The sequence below is a fragment of the Accipiter gentilis genome, chromosome 5 (genome assembly GCF_929443795.1).
Source record: "Accipiter gentilis chromosome 5, bAccGen1.1, whole genome shotgun sequence".
NCBI classification, from domain to species: Eukaryota; Metazoa; Chordata; class Aves; order Accipitriformes; family Accipitridae; genus Astur; species Astur gentilis.
Genome location: NC_064884.1, coordinates 10,544,868 through 10,570,406, shown reverse-complemented (window position 1 = coordinate 10,570,406; position 25,539 = coordinate 10,544,868). Strand labels below are relative to the sequence as shown.

The following is a 25,539-nucleotide window of genomic DNA, read 5'->3' as shown; positions in this document are numbered from 1 at the left end:
CTCCCAACAAAATGCATCAGTAGTCTTCAGAGACCAGCACCAACATTATTTATTTCAACCATGTGTTGATCCACTTTCATCATTTTAACAGTATAACAGTACATGTTAATCATTAGTATTAACTATTCCACAACTAAATAACATAGAAGAACTTTATTATATGACTGGAAGTAATAAAAGAATCACAGAATACTTTAGGTTAGAAGGAAAGATCTGGAAGTCACCCAGTCCAGCCTCTCCACAAAGCAGGGCTCACTTCAAAGTTAAATCAGGTAGTTCAGGACCTCATCTCATCATAAAGTTAAAAGGAAGAAGAGCTTGGAAGCACAGCACCTTGTAGTGGCTTTGCATGGAAAACAGAACACTTCAGAGCTCATTTGTGCCTACTCTGAACATCTACCTTATTAACTGAGTGCAGTAGGTTAAGTTGCTTATACAAACAGGACTCACTTTTCAGATACAATCTTGGAAAAAATGGCATTTCTCCACTAATCCAATAGAGTTTGGTCTATGTTAGCCCAAACTAAATTATGTCCAATTGCATTATCTTGATACAAAACAAAAGGCAGGACTATTAAATTGTTTAATTTAATTAATGTGAAAACACATTAAACGTACACTTTTAAACATCTGACCTTTTCACTAAGGACAAATATCCACTTTCATGATTTTAATACACGCTTCAAGGTAATACAGAGGTTCTCAACCCTCTGAATCATGGGTTCATCAATTTTTTTTCCAGAAAATAGTATTCACAGAAACCTTTCAACACAGAAGGAGCTAACAGCAATCCTTGGAAGCAGAAGATCTTCCCACTTCAAGGTCTTCCAGTCTTAATGATTTTGCAGTTTTTTCCAAAATCTGCAAGTTTTCTTTTTTAAAATTGTGTTTCAAATCTCTTTAGAAGTTCCAACCTGTTGGACTGCAAATGTATGCACTCCTTTTTAGAAGCTGGTCTCAGGCAAGTAAATACCAACAAAGCCAGAAAAATTGGATAAGTACATTCATCCCATTCATCTCAATGGGATGATAGGTGTGAAGCCTAAAATGTGAGAATTTAAATTCCTGCATTTATTAGCCATATCAGTGATAATCACACAAGGAACCATCTACTTGAAAGTACTTAGAGTAATGGGATATTACATCAATAAGGACTGCAAAGTGCATCAAAAGCAAAGGAGGCAACCATTACAAAGTACAAACAATAGAATATTCCAGCAGCATTTTGGAGATTCTCTACTTCCCTAAACCCTATGTGACAGCAACATTTCTTGGCCACTAAAAGCTGAAATTAACTGTCATGCTTTCTGGATCCAAATGTTTCACCCTTTGTTTAAATTAGTGGTGCTACAGAATTCTGATCTTGTTGCAGCTCAGAAACAAAATTCATCTTTCCAAAGCATTAGTTAGACATACATCAAGTCCCCCAAAACACCTGCTAATTTGAACAGGTGGTTGCTAATTTTCTTTAAAGGAGCAGAACAACCATAATCAGCGTCAAACTACAAATATCAGACACATATTCTTTCTATTCCCATTGCACATTCTAAACATGACCCTGCTAAAAGCCGTCTCCTAATATGAGAGGTCTCAAAATAAAGGGCACAGAAGTTGTACAATACAATTTTTGGGGGGAAGGAGGTGTTGTCAAGTATAATAAGTGGGACAATTTTTCCTCAGCAGATAGAATATTAAGGGGGGGGGGGGGGGGGGTAGGAAGAGAACCAAAGCATCACTCTCCAACCAAAAACCAGTGGATATATGTACATATGTAGTTGTGCCTTGACAAATTATATTTCTAGTATTTAATGATAATTCAAAAATAAGCTCAGAAATATCCAACTCTGTACATGGATTATACTTCATATTCCATACAGTATCAAAATTTATGTCCCTACAACAAGGAAAACTTTAATTTCATGATACTGCAGATGCATCTAAAATACTCATTCTTCTCTGAAGGATCTGAGCAGCCAAGTATCTATTTAAACAGCTTTTTGGAACTGATAATACCTTTGAAACCAGAATAAACTTTTATGCACATCCACCGTACTTCATGAAATGCTGCTGCTTTAACCCATTATAAAGAGGAGAAGAAGAATGCTACTAGGATACACAGCAGCCAAAAGCTCTCACTGGGAAAAATGGATGGTTTTCTATAAACAAGGCTCCAGAATGATTACATGACAATTATGTGATTTTGCTACTGAGTATCAAAACTCTGACTTTAACAAATGTTTCCACAGTACTACCGCACCATGAGTCACCTGGGACTATTCTGGTTTCACATCATCAGGAAAATGCTTCATTCATGCTGAATTAGGTGAATAGGGGGGGTAGCAGTTAGCTGTGCTCAGAGGAGTATCATTATCATGCAACATCCTTTATAAGGATATTCTAGGTTCAGGTTTCTGTCATAATGTAGTAGATACAACATTAATTTTCTATTTTACTGATGTAAATGTCTGTATTTTGGTCAGATTTTTTAAAAGGCTACCTTGAACTCTGTAACCACATTTTTATTGTGTTATTTTGTGAAGCACAGTAATACTAGTATTTCTGTAGGACAACATCATCAATTAAATCCACTTCTTAGGCAGAATTTGAGAGAAACAGACAGAAAACTGGTCAGACCAGGAGCAAGACCCGTGCTTCTGTAGCCATCTTGCACCAGCACGCCTGGGATTTTTTGGCTGGAGTACAAACAGCTAAACTTGATTTTGAGTGAAATTTTCTGGATGATATATATATTAAAAAAAAAAAAATATTAGTTTGACCTATGTGCCAGATTTATGGCACTCTTGTGCTGGCATTCACTGAGTGTAAAGAGAGCTACACCTGCCTTCTATAAGACATCAGAATCAGTGAGCTAGGGTCCCAGCACTGGAAAGATCAAGGTGCTGGATCCACGATTTTGCAGCACTGTTGCACTAACATCTTCCCAGAGCATTTCCATACAGAAACGAAGTGCTTTGCTTTTGGTGCAGTGCCATAGAAAAAACTTACCTTCGCTCCTATTATTGCAACATTTTGAAGCTTTGCTACAAAAATAATAATAATCAACCGTATCTAGAAACCCAGCTTTCACCCAGACTGCCGGTAACAAATCTGAGCTGCTTTAAACAGACAGGTACAAGCTGAGCTGTGGGAAGCAAGGAGGGGGTATTCTGCCAGCCCTACATTCTCCTCCCTTCCCTTTAAACCCCACCCCACCCCACCACCAGAAAAGTCAGCCCCCTTACCTGATAATGTCATCGTTGTGCCCGAGGAAGAATTTCTGGCTGTGCTCTCTGGTGTTATAAACCACGCCGACTCCAGCCACGAAGTAAACCACCTCTTTGCCCGCCGTGTAGTACAGGTTGTTGCGGCACTGGTGACCCCTGTACCCGTAAACCCACTCCAGACGGAGCTGGCATCTAGGAGCTGTCCGATCCGCCATGATAACCAATCCCCTCTCCCCACAAGCACACACAAAACCCAGCTCTGCCCCTCCTTCCCGTAACTCCTTCCCCCCTCAGGGTTTTCCCTTCTGAAACGTTAGCGGTCCCTGCCCAGCTGCCGAAGCTTCAGGTGGCACTTTCCAGCGACGAGCTTGAATGGAAAACGCATTCGCGGATCAGGTCTGCTGCCGCCACTCTTACCGCTGCGCTGCCACCATAATCTGCTGCTGCTACTGCTGCTGCTGCTGCTGCTGCCCAGGACGAGCAGCTGCCGCTTCCCCGCTGCTGCGCGACCCAGGCAACTTCTTGGGGGAGAAGAGAGATCACAAAAACACACCTACATAAGCAGCAGACAGGGCTTTTTCTTTCCGAAGGCAAAGTAACTTCTGTGCGTCACCATCACCACCTGCCAAAGGCTCCCTGCTGCATCTCCCGTATTGCACCTTCTTAGCTTCCTGCAAAAAGCTTCCTGGGTGCTCTTCTTTTCAAGATATCTATCTTTGGGTCAAAACTGAAAGAGAGGGAAAAAACCAAACGTGTTTTCAAATTGCAGAATGCATACGTATTTAAAACACAAAGGGACCGTTGGGGGGGACACTGTTTGGATCCGTGCTGTGACAGTTCTGAGTGGTCTAGGGTCTTCTAAGCCTCGTCAGTAGGATCCAATACTCTGAGTACTTCATATGAGATACTATTGAAAGAGAGGATTTGTATACAACATCCAGCATAAATATAGTAATATTACCCCACCTTTCCTTATATCCCCCAGCAACCCCAAACTTCCTCCTTTCGGAGCCCACAGTAACTATGTAATTAAAACAATTTTACGTTCCCATTTTTTCAGTCACAAACCACTTCGATTTGCCATGGAGCAGTGGGGGCTTGCGTTTTTATTTACTGTCATCCTTCGAAAGGATATTCCCAAGGAACACATTTCCTTGCTTGCCTTCTGCTTTTGCTAAAGCAAGATTTGTATTGTTGTTATCAGTCGAGCGTGGTTGCTGTACGTTGTTTGCCATAAGACATCCACCACTTTGTAGTATCACTCAACAAGAGACCAAACCCAGCCTTCCAGAAACTCGGCCACAAACGCAGGGAAGCGAATGTGCTAAAATCAGAGAAGCAAAACCAAAGGCTCATTCACAGAGCACAGCGCCAGATGGAAGGGAAGAATAAACTACCCACTACAAGGCTAACCCCTTTACCTCTCCCTACACAACACGCCTCGCTTTCACTGTCTGCCCAAAAGGAAGAGCAGTCCCTTGGTACCGGCTTACATAAACGGTCACAGAGCCAGCAATACTCCCCGGGACGCCGGCAACAAAACCCGCAAGCGATACAACCCGCCCCCAGTGAATCAGGCTCCACGCTTGAGGCAAACCTTAGAGCAAAACCTGGCATCGCACCCAGAGCAACAGTCTCCGGAGGGAGTATCGCCTCCCATGGCCAGCAGTCCCTATCGCGGTCAGCCTGGCGCTGTCCCGCAGCCAGGCTCGACAGCCGCCGGAGCAACGTCGTCCCCCCGGGGCGGGGCAGCCGGGCGGCCCCCGCGGAGGGCGGACTTGGCCCCGGCGCCACAAGGCTGGGCACTGCCCTCTCCCCCCCACCCCCTGCACGGCAGCACCGGGGGGACGGCACCCCGGGCGTCTGCGAGGGGCGGAGGCACGTCCCCTCCCCCAGAGAGATGGAGTCGGGGGGGGGGTGGGGGGGTGGCGGGCAGAGGGGAATCAGCGGAGACTCAACTGCCGCCACCCGACAACGGCCGCCCCTTCCCCGTGCGCACCGGCGGCGAGCGGGGGAAGGCAGGCGGCGGTGGGAAGGGAAGGCGCTCCCGCAGCGCCTGGGCCAGCGAGGCGCGAACCCCACCGTCTGTGGAGACCGGCTTTGGGTGGCAAGCGCGGCGCGCCGCCGTCCCGCCCCCGCCCCGGCCCTCGCGGCGCCTCATGGGGATGCGAGTTCCGGCGGGGCCGTCGCCCGCCGAGCGGGCAGAGGGGTGGCGACTACAACTCCCAGGGTGCCGCGCGGCGACGCGGCGACGCGCCGGGCGGTTGCCCCGGCGACGGCTCTGCCGAGGCGGGGCGGCCGTGCAGCGGTGGCGGCGAGAGCGGGGCTGGCGCGCGCCGCCCAACGGCCGCCCGCGGCTCTTCCCGCCCTTTTGAGGGCGCGGTCCCGGCTGGCCCTCAGGCGGCCCCTCAGGCGGGGCTGGGCTCGGGGCCGCCCGGCTGCCAAGGTTCAACTCGCTGCCGGTCGTGGAGCCAGCTACCTTGATTTTCATTTATAACCACATTGTGGATTACCTCATTCACGTTATTTCCATCAGCAATCCGAAAAAGAGTGTCAAACGTCGGTACAAGTTCACCCCGCCCTCAAAGGTCGGGGCCTGCCGCACAAATCATATGCAAATCTACACGGCAAAAACCACCTTTCTGCTTCTCCCGTTCGCGGTTGTATCCAAAAGTCTCACAAGAATTTAGAAAAATGAAGATACAACAAAATTAACCAACCCTTTCTCTGCACTCAGCTTTTCACTGCATTTGATAGTTTACCCAGCTGTTAACCAGGCAAATCATCTCACTCACACACCAAAATACACATCTCGTGTGGTCCAAACACATACAGCCATTAAGACAATTGTTTGTTGTTGCCAAGCACACAATCTACGACTACAAAAACCCTTTTCAAAAGGAATGATAACTGAACATAGAAAATAGCAAATATATTTATGACTGTGTGCTGATCTCTGTGCTTTAAAATCTGTTGGGACGAGCCCTTTGTCTTGAATTAATTTCCCCTCGGTAATAGGCCAGGTCTTCTGGACAGAACAGGTGGTACACCTGTATAAAAGTACGTTCTTTTCCAGCGGTCCTCGAGGAATGTAGTCGCACTTTCGGCACTGTTATTTACTCATATTAAAGTCAGTTCTTCACATAATTTGAATGCTTTTAAAAGCTATTTAGAATATTTCACATTCATATAGGGTGTAGCACTTCCCTAAGTGCCTTTGTTACTATCTCCCACTTGTTTAGATAAATAAACGTAGGGATGTCAAAAATTTCAGTAATATGTAATTGCTTAATCAACCCTCTCTCCCACCTCCTTTTAGGTAACTCTTTAGAAAATGTGTTTAGAATAATGAAAATGTATTTAACTTTTATGATAAAGAAACTCTTAAGGGTTTAAGATACATTGTTTTCTTATAGTTTCTTATATTTTGTTGTTACAAAATTTATTCTTGGAAGAACCATGTGATGTCCCTTAACATTAATGTTTGCTGTCTTAAGAGCAAATAGTTTAATACTGAGCACAAGTTTCTGTCCAATACAGCTTGTCCTGAAAGATTTCTAGGATCAACAGCATTAATCATAAGGTGATACATTATCTCTGAATGTCAAACTGCTAAGCTACATTGTAATTGGAAATAGTATTTGCACTTTAAGCATTAATTCAAGCTAATGGTGACTTGACATAAATATAATATTTTGTCACCCATGCCATTGTCCATTAGGTATGCTATGGTAGTGTTCCAGTTACCGAGCATGTGGGTCATTATTTACACTATTCTGTTAGTGTTACTTTCCTTCTCTCACAAAAAAACCTGCTAATAAAAATACAACTAGCATTTTGTTGACTTTTTATCTGCTCACCTCTCTCCGTCGAGTCACATAATGGGCTTCAATGGTCCCACTGATGATGCTGCCACAGTGAGCTACATGTAGGCAGGAGCTCTTTCCTCTTAGAAGAGAAACTCAGTAAAACCTCTCACATTCTTGTGTATTTGTAATCTTTATGTAGCCTCAAAAGGGCAGGAGCAAGAATAGCTTTAAAGAAGCTGTGTGTTGCATTAGCCACAGCCACACAAATCCACTTGTGCTGGAAACCTGGGTGAAGTATTTTCATGTAGCTGTGAAACAATTTAAATCTCATTATTTCATTTTTGTCTGCTCTGAAAAGTCAGAATGTGGAAAATTGTTTTGTCAGCTAGTGGGTGTGGGTACCTAATAAGACTTCCAATGAATTATCAATTCTTCATCCTTTCTCATCTCAGTATTATTCCATGGGATAACTTCCATGTGATCTTAGCTTTTTCTTTTTTTTTTTTTCTTTTTTTTTTTTTTTTATTACATTATGCAATTCTCATTAAAAAAATAATACATATGACAAATGGCCTCTTCACCTACTCAACAAGGACAAACAAAAAACTAGTTTCAAGTCTCTGCTTGTATGGCTGTCACCTTTCTGTGAGCAACAGTGGTCAAGTTGAACTTTGTATTTCATCCTTCAGTAAAACTTTGGCTTATTTTTTTTATTCGTGATATTTAGTATGGTGAAAGTGTGGAGGCATTAAACAATAGCCATTGTTTTGCTCCAAATATATCCTCAGTTTTAGAAAAAATGATTTTTTAGAAATCATTATCATTATTGTAGCAATGAAGTACACTAGTCATGAACTAACACCCAAGGAAAACTTAAAGAAAAACCTTAAAACTAAACATGTGGAACTACAAGTTCAGTTTCACTTATTTCCCTATGATCTGTACTCTCAAGGATTTTGTGGAATTTTGGGGGGTGATTGAATTACAGTTCATGGTGAGGTTTTTGTGTATTTTTTTTTTCCAATAAAAAAACACAACCAAAACCAAGCAGTATTAATTTCTTATTAGGAGCTGTCATGTTGCTGGAAATATTCCTCAATACTGCAACCTACCGTTCATTGACAGTACAACATAAATACTACTGATGGTTTCATGTTTTCTTTTTAGTGTTAATACTGGGCATAAATCTAACTGAATCTAAATCTTGAACTAAAGGCCCAATAACATAAGCTTTATTTTAGGTTGGCAGCTGTAAAAAGCATGAATTGAGTTCCAGAGTCCTCAGTATCACAAATATAAGGAAGGCTGGGAGTGAGCACTACAACCAAGACAAGAGTGTGAACCTCAGTAAAGGGCATTTATGTCCAAAAAAGAGTAGTCTGAACATATTTCCAATTTAACATAACTCTGGTAAAAATCAACACTTTAAAATAGGTTTAAGAACATAATGAAAACATACATAAAAATTTGCAATAGCACAACCATTTTTCCTCCTCATTGTGGCAAGGACCCTTTTAGCCTAGCCTAGAACATATATCCCATGACATTTACTTCTTTTGTTTTAAATGTAAAAACAAACTAATACAGCATCTTGTATAGTACCTGAATGACAGTTATCACGCTTGCTCTCTCCATTCACTGCTGTTGAGGTTTTTGAGGGGGTAGGGTTTTTTTTTGTATCGGGGTTTGTTGTTGTTGTTGTTTGCTTGTTTGTTTTAAAGCATGCCTTGTATGGAAGATGCCAAAAAGCACCACATCTCAAATTAACTCCAATCCTTTGTGATATACCCTGCTCACTCTGTACATATCCGGAGAGCTGTGATCAACAATGAACACTGAGATTTTCCCTCCCAGAAACATCTGTGCTATGTCCTAGATCTTTGCTACACAAAATACCATTTATAACTCATATTTTTATGGATTAATGTACAGCAGATGCACTGAGATGGCACATTAATTGGTATCTCAAAATTGGCACCTCTTATTTGAGCTGTAAATAATTTTTAAAATTACATAAAATCTATAAGAACTTTGGGGGGGAGGGATGAGAAGCAGGAATTGTGATCTAGTTCTGTTTGTTGCCTGGCATTACATTAATCCAGTTCTGATTGATGCCCCTCAGTGATTTTACAATTTACCTACAAAATAACAACAGGGGAATTGGCTCTCAGCTCATATTCCTTGTGGGCAGAAATACTGATTTGCATTGATTAAATGCTCAGATCGGGCCAGAAATGGTGTTGGGGGGGGGGGAAAAAAAAAAAAAAAAAAAAAAAAGAAAGAATGAGGCTTTTCCATCCTCAAATGCAAAGCAAACCCATTTCTGAAAGATAGATCTGACATACCATATTCTTTCAGATCCTGGCCTGGAAAGCCCTTCTGACCAACCATAACACATTTGTTTTGCTGCACATCTAAGTACAGTCCAGGACTGCCACGTACGTCAGATCGATAAAAAACATCTGTCTTGGTCTACTGTGCTCATCCCTGCTCAAAGCCCAGAGGTACAGAGTAAAGAACGTGGTCCGCAGCGACCCAGCCAGCCTCTGAAGCAGCCTGGTTGAGCCCATCATACCTCTGCATTGCCAACACAGTGCAACTCACTGCTGCACCTCCTGCCTGAAGGGTCTCCCAGACCAACCAGGGAACCTCATCTCCAGTGGGTTATTGCCTGCCTTCATCCAGACACACATTTGGGGCTGTCTTTCTGTAATCTTTTCATGGCATCTCAGTGATCAATTTACAATTACTATCACCATTGCAGAGATCCTGACCCTCCCTCAGAAACTTCTCTCATTTTTTCTGGCACAGCAAGGACGGTGGCCTTTCTCACCTTTCAGCCAAATCTCCTGGCTGCCATACTTGACCCAGCTTCCTTCCTATGATTATTCATATCCGAGTCATGTCTAAATCTTGCCACAAGATTACATAACTCTTTTAAAATCTGACTTTTCCAAGTTAAGAGAACTTTCATCCAAGCTCTTAATTCTCTTGAGTTCACAAATAATACTTTATTGTTTGGGCAATAGCAGATCTATGCAGCTAAGCACCGCTCCAGATAGTGACCTCTTATGGATAATGCTGGTACTCTGTGAACAAGGGACTTTTTTTTTTTTTTTTTTTTTTTTTTCCCCTCAGCTGGGTGTGGGAGTAAAAGAATAGCAGTATTGATAAGAAACTAGCAACAAAATCCATGTTAGGCCCAGATATTCTCTACCTTTATAATGTAATGAACCACCACAGCATCTCATCTAACAGTTAAAGATTATTACATGAAATTAATTAATACACAAAGTAAATGATACTTCAAACTTAGAACAACATACGTAATTAAACTGTATTGTAGATTTGAAGTTCACGATGGCCAGGCTAATCAGCATGCTGAGCTTAAGAAGCAAGTGAGGATTCATTACGAAATATACACTTATGCACAAAATCCTTCCTTTCATACTTTACAGAATAAATTGGTATTTTATTGCAAAGTAGACCACTTTACTCTCCTGATCCTCCGTTCTGGGACTCTCCTGCAGGTGTGATGACCAAGCAGCACAGGCTCTCCCCTCAGCTGCTCCGTGCTGCGGGTACACGCTGCATATGCTGCATTATGACACACTGCAGATGTGACCACGTGGGCTTGCTGAAGCAACTCCGCTGCCTCGGCTACACAGAGTGACTCAGATTCTGTCAGGTGACAGCACATGCAACTCGTCTCGATTTGCTTTGATAGCATTAACACATTATAAGACATCTCACCCCACCAGGCTGTTGTCAGAATGCACAGCAACAAAGGGTACAAGCTTAATCAGAAGCAAAATCTCTAAGTGTTATGCTTTTTGCATTTCATTGCTCTACGTTGTAATACATTTCTCTTCATTCTCACTGTTCACCCCTTGTTCTGCAGTATTTACACTACTGCATTGTGGGTTTGTTTTATGCCTTATTTGCACTTTAACCTTATTCAAAATCCTTTGAACCAAAACCCGCTAACCTACCAGAACCAGAATAGTCACTGAACTGCTGTCACAAGACTAGAGAAAAATGCTTAACAACAAGGGATAAAATACATTCAGCAGTAAGGAAGGAAATAAAGAGTCTCAAGCGCTGAATACTGAGTTCTCAAATAGGCCCTGCGCACCCATGGCCATGGGGACAATTCAAATCCAGATGCATTGTTCTGCTCGACCTCAGAACATACCTTCTTGATACTAGGACACAGAGAAGCAAGCTGAATCCTTCTTCCTCTTTTGCTGGCTGAGACCTCTTGTTCCTCCATTCCTCCTGTTGTCAGGATGTAGATTTATTGTTCGGTCCACAGGTAGAGCTGTACTGTCAGAGAGCTGAATTCTTCTTTTTCCAGTAATTTAACTCCTAACATTAGGTCAGTCGTTAGCAGAGTCTGATTTTCTGAGGTTTTTTTTTAATGAAAAGTACTAATGTTTGTTCTAACTCATTGTGATTTCAGTTTCTACATTTATTCAGCCACCTGTGATTAGTCATGGTAGAGAAAACCCCCAAAATATCCACAAAAAAAGCAAAACTGTATCATACCTGCAAGCTATATATTACAAAAGTATGTTCTTAAAGACCCTCCAAATTTCAAGTCCATTCTCTGTGAACTCAAGCATAAAAACCAGAACACAGTAAAGTGAAAAACCACCTAAAATGGTATTTCACAGGAACAGAGATAAATCATGCATTTTTTACTTTACCATTAATCTTCCTCAGACAGAGTACAACCCTACAATAGAACATCTCCTCTGTGCAGAACAGATGGATTAACAGATTATTTGTATCAATCTAAAAGAAAACCCTCCCACCCAACACATGCTTAATTCCTATGGTTAACGACTTTTGTGGGTTTTTTCCCTCATTATACTTAATTCAGTTTGTCAGGATATGGAAAGGACCCTTCAGGCACAGCTCTCTGATACAAGAATGCAATGTGAGGCTCCCAAGAGGATAAAAGGCAGGAAGACTGACCTGACTAGAGGATGACTTCTCTTCTTCATAACAACGACAGCAACGTAGCTCAAAAGTGTTTGGCTTTAACTGATCTTTGAAAATTTTAAGGTTCAACTTCTGTATTACTTTTGCAATGTATCTCCAGAGAAAATACAAACAACTTACATATGGGTTCTCTTACAAAACCTACCCACAAAGGAAACCGTAATACAGCATTAACCTGTACTACAAATCCTCGTTCTTCAGCATGGTAACCAGAAGGAATATAAAGTTCCAACTATCAGGGGGCTGAGCCATGTTTAGTGGTGCAATTCAATATAGCAATACAGCCACCGTCGCAATAGTTAACACCAGTGACAGCGACAACCTGCTCCAGTTTCAGTCCTGTTTCCACCATCCATACTCACAGTCTTCCTTCCGCCAGTATCCTCCAGCAGCCCCTTCACATCATCCGAGAGGGAGTCCCCCATGCTTTCTCCCTTCTGAAACCAGCACACCCACTGACCGGCTGTGCCCACTGTCCTGACTTTTCTGACCTGGCTTTGTCTGAGGAGGCTCTTCCTGAACCACCAATTCTCTCTGCATGGAAACTGCATGCACCCTTGTGGTCCACAGGGGAAACAGGCAAGGCTTACTAGAATTCACTCTTGCTCCTCACCAACTTGAAATCAGTTCCTAAGCAGAAAGGATTTTTATTCAAGCAGTTTTCGGGAACAACTTGCAGTAAGAGGCAAGACAGAACAAGAAAAACAATTCTGAAGGCATGTGCAACCAAGACACTACAGGATTATACACAACAGGTAGTCAAGAGCAATCTGTTAAATTACTCATCATAACAGCTTAACTGAAGTGATAAGTATGGTAAGGCATCACCATTTTTGTGTACTTTAATCAACTAAGACAAATGTTTCATTTTCTCTTCCAAAGTTAAACCTCAGCTTTTTATATTGTATTAAATTTTACATTTACAAGGCTAGTGGCGTTATTCTACATTTTACTAATAATTAAACTGGAACAATGTAACATTACAGGAGTAAAAACTCATGTGCATGAATATTCCATTGTTTAATAACCAAAAACTTCAGAAAACAAGGAAAACCTAGAAAACAGAGTATACTCTATGAAAACAATTAAGACATGGTATCTGTCACATGTTCAGGAAACTGTGGCTTGGAAACACATTATTTTGCAGTTCATCTGCTTTCCATCTAAAATTGTGTTTTGAGTATATGTTAATAATCACAAAAAAATAAAACCCAGGTTCCTTACATTTCACTGATTATACGATTTTGAGTGCCTATTAGGCTTCTTGGAGCTATTCCTTTTAGATGGTTCCCTAGATGGCATCCAAATTCAAGAAAATTCTGAGAAGATGCTAGTCTTTGAAATGTTACAAGGTCAAGAAAATAGGGAGCTTTGAAATCACCTTAGCTGCATTAAATGTATGTCATCACAGAAGTGCAATTGTGGTTGTACCTTATGAGAAGTATGTTTAAAAAAAAATTGACATATAAAACCCCAGTGAAATTAAACTGGACAGGACAACAAGTCCTCAGTAAATTACAAAATTCAATTATTGCCCAATTTACTGAGGACTTAAGCACTTGAGCAAAAGGTAGGTAAAACATTGGAGAACTACAATTACTCAAAATAATATTCTTTTGCTGCAAACTAGTACATGGATATTTATGTCAGTTGGAGAAGACATTCAGGCAACTCGTTCAGTTGTCCCAGCCTATGCTTATGCTTAATTCCATTAATTCTGCTGGATTTATTTCTCACAAAAAATATCTATGTCAAAATACTTTACAAAATATTGATTTAATTCCTTCCCTCTTTATTCTTTGGCACTTAATTTGGGGGCAGGGTGAAAGGGAAGGCAGGAGGAAAGTGAAGGGAAAGAGAAGATAAAGAAGAGTGGGAAGAGAGAAAAGTATTTCAGTATGAACTTTCGCACACAAAAATGGAATTACATTTGAAGACATTAGTTTCAGTGCACAGGAGAGATGACATTTTAAAATAACTTTATTTTTGATCCTCTTTCAAAATTATGATTTAACATTGTCAGAAATGAAATAAGAAACTTAACCAGCATATTTAGTTTTAAAAGCATTTAATGACATAGCATATATTTAACAGATAGGGTAAAAGTCTAGAGGTACAGTTCGATACAACTGAAAGCCAGTTCCAGTACTACTCTTGACTACAGGCCCAGTCATTGAAAGTTCATTCCTATTAAATGTAGTTTTTGATTGTGCAGTAAGATGAAAATTTTTCATTACAATAGTTACAGTGACAGAGAAATGCACACTATGTATCAAATAGCAAGGTAATGTAGCAAAATTATAACACACAGTGCTGCAGCTGACAAGCAAGTAACCATTTGAGTAACATTACTTTTCCAGTAAATGCTTCAGTTCCACTTTTACACTTATCAATGATTTTAAAGGGTTTATTATACATCTAGTCTTATTATACTTTGTACTAGAATTATCTGAAACATACAATATAATGTATTTCAGCAAAAAAAAAAATTTGAAATTACAGATTATTTAAAACCGTATCAGCCTGCTAATCCACCTTGTACACCAACATTCTTATCTGTCGTACTTGATGCAGAAAAGCTTCAGGTTGTGTTAATAACCAATGCCAGAATATAAATGGTTTGTCTGTAAGTTAATGCATACCTGCACTCTGTTACAGCAAAGATAATACACTATCATTTTAATAAATGTTAGAATTGTAATGGGAGGCTCTACTAGTCAAGACTCAGCATAACAACCTTTAAATGGAGTGAACATTTTTGAAAATTTGTACATTGTTTTTTGATGTGCACAGTAGATTTGAAAGCACCGCTGCCTTGCATACCAATAGCACTAGGAGTGGGTTATTTTCCAAGACAGCCTCACAAAATTGAGGAACAGTTTAAATATTAAGATCTAATCTACATTAACTTCATTTAAAAAAAAACAAACAAAAACAAACCCCCAAAACCTGGTCCTCCCTCTCCTACAGAAGCTGCCCAATGCACCTCATTCATTTGTAACTTTAGATTCTTTTTTGTTGGCTTTTTATTTTAAAACGCTCTATAAATAAAAAAATGTCAATCACATTGAGGAACATGAGGCACAGAGAGTAACGTATTGGTTCTGAGCTCGCATGCTGGAATTCCACTGGAACGGTCAGAGAAGTGCAGTGTGTGGAGATGGAGTTCATTTCTTTTTACCAAAAAGGCTGAATCTTTTCTCTTTGTCTTTCTCTTTGTCTTTCTCCCGCTTGCCAGGGCTGGACTCGCTGGTTATTGTGACACTGGCAGGCAGGGTCTGGGCACGGCTGGAGGCTGGAGTGCTCTGGGTGGTTGGGGACACTTCGATTTTGTCAGAAGAGATAGCTGATGTGATGGCCTGAATCCACGTGTTCATCTCCTCCTTCAAGAAGCCCCAAAGGCAGAAAGCTGTTACAATCCATGTGTCACACGCCCTCTCTAATTCACTCGACATTGTGGAAGGGGAATGGATAGAAGTGGGAAATGAAAAGAAACGGGGTCCTAACTCATTATCTGGCACTCCTCTGGTTACACACCTGCTGAAGATGTCTACTAGAAGCTGTATCTGAAAAACCCTGCTGCCCTGGCGGTGCCAGCAGGAGCTTCTGAATCTACACACCACCCACACATATGCACAAGACTCATGACCAGGAAATTAAAACGCACCCCCGAGCTCTCTGCAGCTATTTTTTTCCTGTTGTACAACAGCACAGATATCACATCAGTAACAAAACAGTGAGTAAAACGAACTTACGTCGTCTTTGGCTTGGAAGAGGTATTCATTGCCATCAGTCAATCTGTAAAGAAAACAACCATCACAAATTTAGCTTAGTAGTAGTCACACTGCTTCAACTCCTGCTTCTTTACCTACAGTACATAACCAGACTGACACACACGGTACGGCACAGGACAGAAGTAACATTAATACGTGCACAAATACACCCCAACAACTCATGTTTTGGTATCTGTACTGTCACACAGAGGCAGGCACACACACTGTACATTCTGAACATCCTTATGACAGTGGACGTGTTCCAGCATGTCAGGATGCACTGCAGAGGTTGCGATCTTCAGCAGCTGATGATCGCTGTTTCAGTACTTGCTCTTTTAGACAGATCTTTTCTCTTTCACAAAAGACAGTATAAAAGTTTACTCAATATTTTAAAAAAGACAGAAGTCACAGGCAATACCCAAGAGTTTTCATGGCTTTTGTAGAAACCTAGTGAAATTCTGCAGCTGCTCTGCTGTCATAGCTGGTGTTGACTCAAGATACTACACTGTGTATTATTTATGAGTAGCTGCCTCTTCTCACACTGAAGGCCAGAGTCTCCCTTCTGTTTTATTTCTGTGCTGATTTGACTCAGATGGTTTAACTGGGATACGTTCAACAATGTTTTTGAAGATATATATTAATTAAAAAAAGTCTGAATAATGTCAGATCAGGCATCTGAACAAGTAGGAGGCAGGGTGAGTGGGAGCTGTGTTGCAGGCTTCCTGATCTTTCCCCACAATAAGAAAGCATTTTAAAATCTCTTTATGGAATGAAATTAAGTATTAAACAGTAAAATAACGGTGAAGACAGACACTAGGAAGAACGTAACTATGCCTTGCTTTCTTCTTTAAAAAATAAAGACAAATATTTCCAGGGTACTCTCCAGAGATCACAACTAGACCTTTCTGTGAGAGATCTGCCTGCACATGAGATCTGTAGAGACCTCAGCCTTTGTAGAAGTGAGCCCCCTCACATGTTCAACAACACACCCCTTCTCAGCTTGGAGAGACAGATCTGCCATGCCGGGCTGGTAAACTCTCTGGGGACTCTCCTAATGAGAATGAGTAAAGAAAATATGCTGCATGCAATGATGCGAGAGGCCTGATGCAGATGACAGGGTGCTGTGAAAAGAAAGGCAATTGGTTTTTCTGCCTAACTTTGTATCTGGAACAGCATATCCTTACATTATCAATTCAGAGTCGCTTAAAATAGTATAAAGGATGAATCGCATAGCTGCACACCTGTCTTCGAGAAAGCTAAATTTCCCTAAATATTTGCTATATATTCCCGCATATATTTGCCATAAAGAAAATTTCCCTGGATACAGATTCTATCATCTTTAGAGGATTCCTGCATCAATATAAAATCACCCCCCTATCTCTATCATGGAATACATGACCTGATCAGTTCATAAAGTGAGTCTCTTTTGACAAAATGATCAAGCAGCTGTGTAATAATAAATATTTTTTAACTGTTGGCACAGTAAAACAAACACACAATTTCAGTAGGAAAAGCCTTACTTTTTTTTTTAACCTTTGAACAAGTGCTTCACATACTTCAAAATGAAATGGTCTGTAACTACATGTTCTAGATCTGAAAATGTGATAGGTGTCTTCAGAAGTCTCCTAAATTCATACTGAAAAAAATTAAACAAAAGGCTTGATTTTGAAAAGAGCAGAACCATGAACATTCAGCTCCTTTCAATTAATTCCAGAGGCAGCAGTTGTAAAGCCCAGCATTTTTAAATGCGGGCTCCTAACTTCAGGCAGACATATTTAGTCTTGTCCCAGATGTAAATAAAATGCACAGATTATTTTGATACTGTTTCGTACTTGCTATCTTGGATAAATATACCATGTTCCAGTGTTGGGAAGAGCTTGTTCAGAAAAGTAGATACTGCAGATAGTAATTATGATCAGTTCCTGGGCTAGATCCTCCCATGATCCTCCCACAGTGAACATACCACCACAACTTTTGCTAATGGCAAGATGCTTCAACAGGTTTACCTTAGCTTGAACACATGCTTTTTCTTTTTATAGTCGACTGCTATTTCACAGACTGCTTCTTTCAAGCTGACAGGAATCTCATTGTGGTAGGGGATGCCAGAAGCAGCAGCTTTCGAATCCTTGTAGAAGCCCATCTCTTGGTTGTTTATGACACAGTACACATTATGCCATGATCTTCAAGACACAGAAAACAACAAAATCATTTATAAATCAAATGCTCTTACTTGGAGAACTGGAGAAACCAAACACAATTATTTCTATAACATAATGGAGGCTGGCTCAGTCTGAGGATGTCAATACAGCCTACACTGTCCTGTAAACTGCAGACAGCAAATTCTCTCATAAAAGCATAGCTTCAAGACAAAAGTACTGGCTTTGAGCCAAATGGAATAGAGATTTCCAGAGCTCTCTGTGATAGCACATAAGCATATCCTAACAGTGGGAGGACTGTTTGGCAGGCTAGGCAGTTTGCATATTTGGGAGAGAAACTGATTAACCTTTTAATGACTATGCTTTATTGTAGAAGGAATTCTCATTGTGCTGCAAACTAACAAATGGATTGCATGTGAAATCCTCAATTGTTACAAATACTCTTAGTGGCATCATCTGCTTCATTCTCTAATACAGCTATAAAAAAAATCAATGATTACTAGAAATAGGAGTCCCTAGATACTAGTATTGGTCACTATCACTGCCTCAAAGGAGTTCTCCAGTGTGAACAACTCTAGCTGAACAAAAATCATGGCAGTACTGTACTCATCTGTGATCTGCACACAGCTCTGCTGGGTGCTTTGGCTCCTACCAAATCCCTCAGATGTTGGTGTAGCTTACCACTTGCTAGTCAACATTTTCTTTGTCAGCCAAGTCATAAATCTGGTTTCAAGAGCTCTCTCAGGTCATGAAGGACCCCAGTCTGTTTTCCCAGAGCAGAGGGAAATCTCAGAAGTTTTGCCTGTTTGAGAACCGCAGGACTGGGTCCTTAGGATTGGAATCAACTAAGGCACACAAATCATATTCACCCGCTTTTCTCTTCTGAACAGATTACAGAGTAGGTGGAAAGTGCTAATGTGCAAACAGAAAATGTCAGAAGAATATGGACACTTCTATTCTCACACCTACGTGTTTTTCTTTTCTTGCAGTAATGTACAACCTGAGATCTGGAATCAAATCCCACTACTGCCACAATTTCATCATGTGAAGTGGGAAAGTCATGGTATCTTTAGGCCTCAGTTTTCCGCCTTCCAAATACGGCTACCACTGCATTTTCTACCTTGTATCTTTAGATTGCAACTTCATCAAATATACTGTTCAACCGTGCATACACAGTTCCTACAACAACAGGAGCAGTAAGCCTGAAAGGTCTTTAGGAGCTGTGAGAAGACAATAGCAGCAGGGATAACATTTACTGTCTTACATCTTGGTGGTTTTGGATGCAATTATCTGCATTAAGCATCAAGTACTTTACCTGCTCGAGGCTTTCTTGCTGTGTGTCTCCCATTCATGTTTGCGATGTAAGAAGCCCTCCATCTGAGCTGAAGGAATCTCCTGTGTTTTGGCTGGTAGGGTAGCAGCAGTCTGGGCCTGAATGGCGGTCTTGGCTTTGCGGTCTGCCGTTGGAGAAGGAACAGGACTAGACTCTTTTGAACTTGTCCTCTGTTCTGCAGCTCCATTGACCATTTCGTTTGTTTCTGCAGTTTCTGCCACCTAGAAACAGTGGAAAAAAAGTTCAGCTAGAAGCCTCACAACACTGAGGTATCTTGCAGTTAATCTGTTTCCCTGCACAACGTGGCTGTGTATAAACTTTGCCTGGAGAATGACACAGGCCAGTAAGTTCTTTCTCACACTCCATGGAGACACAGAAGGCCAAGGAAATTAGAAGGTATGAATGGATTAGTACCCATTTTATATTATAGGTGGAGAGACGGGAAAATAAGAGCAGCTAAACATCAGTGTGAATTTTACTGTGCTTTGCTCTGCTGGTCAATTCATATTCTTTTATATATTATTATTCCTAAAATGAGAGCATTCAATTATCTTGCGAAGTACTCAAATGTTTGGAACAGTAACAATCACACTTTCTGCAAACCTAGAGGAACAGTAGAAGTTATACACATCAGCCACCTTAAATACATTTATGGCATTACTGGGGCATTAAAAGTCCATAAAAGGTATTAATTATGAGTCAGCAGAAAAATATGCCAAAATTGCCCAGGAGCATTTACAAAAAATTGCGTAATTTATTTGTTTCTGTAAAAGCTCCTTTCCCGCTTTCCCCATTCCCCTAGTGACACAACAAAATCAACACATGCAGAAATTAGAAAGATTACACCATGCATTTCATCTCCACCATCCCAGTTAGGATATTGGATCTTAAAGACAAGGGAAATGAGGTCATGTGTCAATTTATCAAGGTCTTCTTCAGACTTTCGTTATTAGGTGGATTGGATTTTTGTTAAAGGAACTGAAAACCACCACAGTCACACAACATCACACAGCTATTTACCCCCAAACAAAGACAGAACCAAGGCCTTGCCCATCACTTGCTTTGTTGATCGCGTTGCCTGTCGCACTGTGATCGAGATAGCCTAGAGAGCAGCCATGTCCAGCAGCTCTGACTGGTCAAGCTGTCGACGTCTTCAGGAGCCATTCATCCAAAAATCATTTAAATTGGAATCCTAATGGCTATAAGCTTTTGAAATGCAGCTTGGTCCCAGTTTTTTTTCTCTTGTACCGTTACTTTGACATGTAGAGCCATTGGTAGCAGCTCAAGAGTTACACAACCAGTGTGTATTATTATTATTATTATTAGCAAGTTACTAAAGCTTAGTGCTGCTAATGCTCTAGTAGATTATGAACATTCTGGACTGTTTTTATGCAGACAAGCAGGTATTTGTGAATGGCACAATAATTAGACATTCCCACTTCTGCACATGGCCTGGACAATTCAAAAGCAGCCGAATTATTATGCAACAAACTAAATTTTGCCACCGTTTGCTAGAACTTCTTATACCTGCCAAGTATACATTATTGTACCTCACACCTTTGTACCTCATATATTGACCTAGGAAGAACTAAGTGTCAACTTGCTATGAACATGGGAAGGATTGGTTAACTGCCTTTAAGCAATCTAAATCTCCAGAGTACAGACACTATACCACTGAAACAGGGAAAGAATCACAGCTCACATTCCACTTCAGTCATATCTGTTTTACTCTGTCCCTAAAGACATGTAGCCTTACAGCCTAGTTTATAAGAGGAAACATCTACCCTGCACTGTTACCCCGTGGAAGTCAAAATCAATGACACTGCTTCTTCACAATTAGGGTAAGTCTAAGCCATCAAACCTCACTATTTGTATCCAAATCTCAGAACATAAGTGTTGCATTAAAGGGGGGAGAGGGTAAATAAATAGATGAGGCTGAAGATTACCCAAACACTGCCAGCACAGCTATTAGAACATAGGTAGTGAAACAAACCACCGGTGATTCATCAATGAAAGCTCCATTAATCAGTCATCACTGGTGCTGATCACCAACAGCCAAGAGATCATGTTCAAGAAAAAGGACAGCCCTTTGCAAATCTTTTTGACCAGTGACAGTTACTGAACTTCCAGTTCTCTGCTTTTCAGCTGGCTGGATCCCTGAGATACATGAACCCTTTGTGACCAGCAATAAGGAACTGCACAGACCACAGTAATGTGTCTCAACTACCCAGAACTACCTCTTACCTAGACTGATGCTGAAAGTAGCATGTCTTCTGTAGCGATACTGGTAAGACGTGAAAATATTACTGGTTTTGGGGTAGCTATAACCACTAATCTGAAGTAAAACAGACCAGTTTCAGAACAGCAGTCACTGCACAGCTACTTAATGTGGTTTTATGGGAAATAACATATCATTCAGTGCTGCAATCTGCAACCCTGTAGTTTTAAAAGGTAACTGCCAACTTTAATCACACAATCAGACCTGTAACTTCTACTTAAAATTCTACTGATTGTAAAAGGGCTATGAAAAGCTTTTCTGATGCTCTTTCAGGTTTTATTTCCTTTTCATGTGTTATCTACAATTAACAGAAAACAAGCAAAATAAATCTGAATCATAAACAGCTATGCAAAGAATATGTCATGAAAATAGAGAAAAAACAGGAGCTAAACAAACTTTAATGGAAACATGCACCAGGCATGCAGAGACAACGCAACAGAGGACAAACATTAATAGCAAACTGTACTGTTACAACAAAACAGTTATCACGTACATGAATACAGTTTTCTTAATCATGACTGAGAGGTTAGTTGCAAGTGCTTTAGTGGCTAAGGACTAATCTTGAGATATTTAAATCAGGACTATAACATGCAACAAGACAGCTGGTGACAATGACTGGAGACATCCCTTTGATTTTCATAGTGCTCGGAGCAACATTATATTCAGTTCATCAGCTTAAGTCTCTGCACCACAGCTTAAATAATAGAGACATATTTGCCTTTTCAGATGCAAATAGATGACAGCCTATGTATTGTTCTTGCATAAGTACCATTTTAATGTTTTAAGCCAGTACCGTATGCTATAATAAATAGGTGAAATCTTCACTTCTACTGCCTAAAATGATGACCTTAATTGATTACTTAATTTTTCTTCACCATAAAAGTGTAATTTTCATATATAAGTGTACTAACACAAGTAAAAATGTGTATCTATATAAATTACTTTTACATACTACTTTTTAGCCAGAATACATCTGAAGGCTTCCCAGATGGTGGAGTCTGAAGCTACAGCTATACTGCTCTGAGAACTGTCATACTCTCACAGGCACAGAGAGCCAACACTAGGTAGTCACCAGATCATCTGCATAAATTTATATGGAATTTTTAAAAGCATTAAGAAGCTATATGTTGTTATCCTGACAAAAGAAAAAAAAAAAAAACATGCATCATGAAGTGGAAAGACAAGTTACAGCAAAAGTACAATTACTGAAGCACATCCTTTCAATCACCTTTCTCACTTTACAAGCTCAGCCCATACAGAACAATTCAGCTGCACTGCTCAGCTAGTTGTCAGAAGTCAAAATTCTGATCAACAGCAGTGTATCTTGAGCCTCATATCAGAAATAATACAGCTGTGTACATCTGATGTATTGCAACACAAGATGCAATGAACTGAGCTAAAAAGCTCTCATGAAAGACTGAAGTGCAGGTGGCAAAGATTAACATGGAAATGCATTATGTATCATGGCAATAAAATAAAATGAAATGGAATAAAAAAAATTAAAATAAGAAGCAAACAGATGATGTGTAAGGCTGTGGTAACCAACAAGATGACGATGATCTGGGATGTGCTTGCAGGCCACCTTATGTTCCTTTCCACAACTATATATCATTTTGTAAACAGTGGATGTACAACAGACAGATCACTTCATAATCTAAAATTAAAGATGAACAAAAGGGCTTTATTTAAAGAAAGAAAAATGTAGAACTGCCTTGTATCCTAGGCATTGACAGAGACGGTGTGCAGAGCCAAAAGTAACTGGGATGGATGTGAAGGATAAACTTGTGCTGAAAGGCATTTCCTCCCAGAGTCCTAGACTGGGACTTGCATTTCCTTCGCAGTACTGGTAAGAGCTCTAATATCGACCAATCTGAGCCTGCCAGGAGCCTTTCCTGCACTTAATATGACCTCAGAGAGCGAGGTTCAGAAATCTAAGAAAAAGAAGCATCATTTTTCTCACCATTCAAAGCATTAATTGAAACAAGTAGGCTTTGCAGGAAGGTAATGGGAGAGGTAAGCCAGTTTTCAACTACTGCTTTGCATTAAATATATATACATATTTACTGGTATTTTTATGGCTGCACACTGAGGTTATTGGCATGCATTCTGTCTCCACTGGGACATCCCCTGCTGAGAAGGAATGAATAAGGCACGGACCATTGAGCCTGCACTTATATAAAATAAAGAGCTGGGATCTTAGACCAATGTATTTTATTTAGTTTTTGAAGAAAAGCATCACAACCTCTCCATAAGGGTCCACACCCTACTCTCATTTATACCACTGTCTCTCCAGTGTGAGTAAATCAAATTGCTGTAGTGTAAACTGGACAGGACCAAGGCAAAATGGGGCCCCAGAATAGTTATTCAGCAAGATCACAACTCTTCATAAGGACTAAATATCAAGATAAATCTAGATACTAGTTTTTAATGTTTTATTTCATGTTTATTTTTATCTGCAGTCAATGAGTCCATTCTGCATGGAATGTTATACAACTAACCTTAAGGCTTTTATTTGTCGATAGTTACAACTCTCCCCTCCCTCCCAGCCTTTAATGCCAAACTCACTTGCATGTATTATCTTTGGCCTTGTAAATAACTCACTTGCTAATGCAGCTGATTTAATAACGTTGCCGTGCTGAAACCTGTTAGTATAACTCGATGCGTCATACCTGTCAGATTCTAGTTCTCTTCTTCATTATGATGTAATCTCATTAAATCTCAATTACTCATATAAAGGACGATTTAGCTGGAAAATCTTAATACTATTAGCGACATGAAAAACTCACAGTAAATAACATGAAATAAATGTGTCACCTTACAGCAACTGAGTGTCAGTGGGGCGATTCAAATAAACAAGGATTAAAGTGAAGCAAATATATCTCCAAGGGGCTGCTAATTAAAGAAAAGTCAACTGATGGGAAGTAAGAGAAAAGCAGCAGGGAAATCTGAAGCCAAAAGATTAAACCAGTACCAGTAAACCATACTGAAAAAAAGGTGTCTTTCGCTGCAAATGATTCTGTATGTCACAGTCCAGACCATGACCGGTCATTGGCTGTCCGTCTGCTAATAAAGTTTTTGTAGTTTTGGTAGGTTTGGGAGCGGTAACTAACCCGTGGAGATTCCTGGTCTGATGGCAAACCATTTTGGGAAACCTGTTCTCCTTTTGTCCCATCCCTGTTGGGAGAGAAGAAAAAGAGAAGAAATTGTATTAAGTTCTTGAAAGTCACCCATCTTTTCACCAAAATGAGATTTTCCTACTGAATATTGCACACTTCAGAAATTCAAGCAAGTTCTTAAAATCCTCAGGCCCAACTGAATAAATCCAATGTTAAGGGAAATCAAAACAGACTTTCCCGACAGTTACATTACAAACAAGCCTAATCCTATCACATAAGTAATTTTATAAATGTTAATGTTCCATGGACTTGGCTTGAAATCTGTAACTGATGCTCATCAAAGAAGAAAGCCAAGATTGTTCAGAAATTCATAACACAGAGGGTATAAAAACAGCATTCTTACTTTAGGGCCAGGTACACCTCAGCAGTTGTAACACTGCATCATGATGAAAAATTGGAACATTCAACTTAGCACGGAGTTCAGGTATCTGGGAAAGGTGCTGTCCCCAGAAACCACCAAGTCTTCTAAAAAGGGTCACATTACAAAACCACACAATCTCCAGACTCTCCCTTTACAATGCATCTTCAGCCTGAGAATTCTGTCTGAAGCAACCGTGTGAAGTACTGTAGTGGTGCATTTTGCAACAAGTACGCAGTTCAGCTTCCTGCATCCTGGGCTTACCATTGCTGCTGGGAGTCTGCGTCCTCTGCAACTTTTGGGCTGGGCTCTGGAGTGGGCGGCTGTCTCTTCCTCTCCTCTTCCTCTTGTTGTCGACGTACTTCCAGCAGTTCCAACTGAGAAATGAAACATTTTTGTGCATCTAAAAGCACTGCACACTTTTC

The 25,539-nt window shown here is 40.6% G+C and overlaps 2 protein-coding genes across 12 annotated transcripts in view; both read right to left on the bottom strand.

Annotated features, from left to right (window-relative positions):
• The window catches only part of EML6 (EMAP like 6), a 119,972-nt gene extending 116,520 nt beyond the window's left edge, over positions 1–3,452 (bottom strand). For all 7 annotated transcript variants that reach the window (XR_007506169.1, XR_007506170.1, XM_049801609.1 and 4 more), the window contains exon 1: positions 3,243–3,452. Coding sequence is in view for 5 of the 7 variants with exons in the window: in XM_049801609.1 (XP_049657566.1) it covers positions 3,243–3,439 (197 nt within the window). In the remaining 2 variants the exon portion in view is untranslated. The remainder of the gene's footprint in view (positions 1–3,242) is intronic.
• A 10,639-nt stretch (positions 3,453–14,091) lies between these two features.
• The window catches only part of SPTBN1 (spectrin beta, non-erythrocytic 1), a 135,626-nt gene continuing 124,178 nt past the window's right edge, over positions 14,092–25,539 (bottom strand). For 4 of the 5 annotated variants that reach the window (XM_049799685.1, XM_049799684.1, XM_049799686.1 and 1 more), the window contains 6 exons: positions 25,379–25,491; positions 24,691–24,754; positions 19,285–19,523; positions 17,820–17,993; positions 15,796–15,838; positions 14,092–15,423 (listed from right to left, as the gene is read on the bottom strand). In XM_049799685.1, the coding sequence (XP_049655642.1) occupies positions 15,208–15,423; positions 15,796–15,838; positions 17,820–17,993; positions 19,285–19,523; positions 24,691–24,754; positions 25,379–25,491 (849 nt within the window). In that variant the 3' untranslated portion in view covers positions 14,092–15,207. The other variant, XM_049799688.1, reaches the window with a different exon arrangement.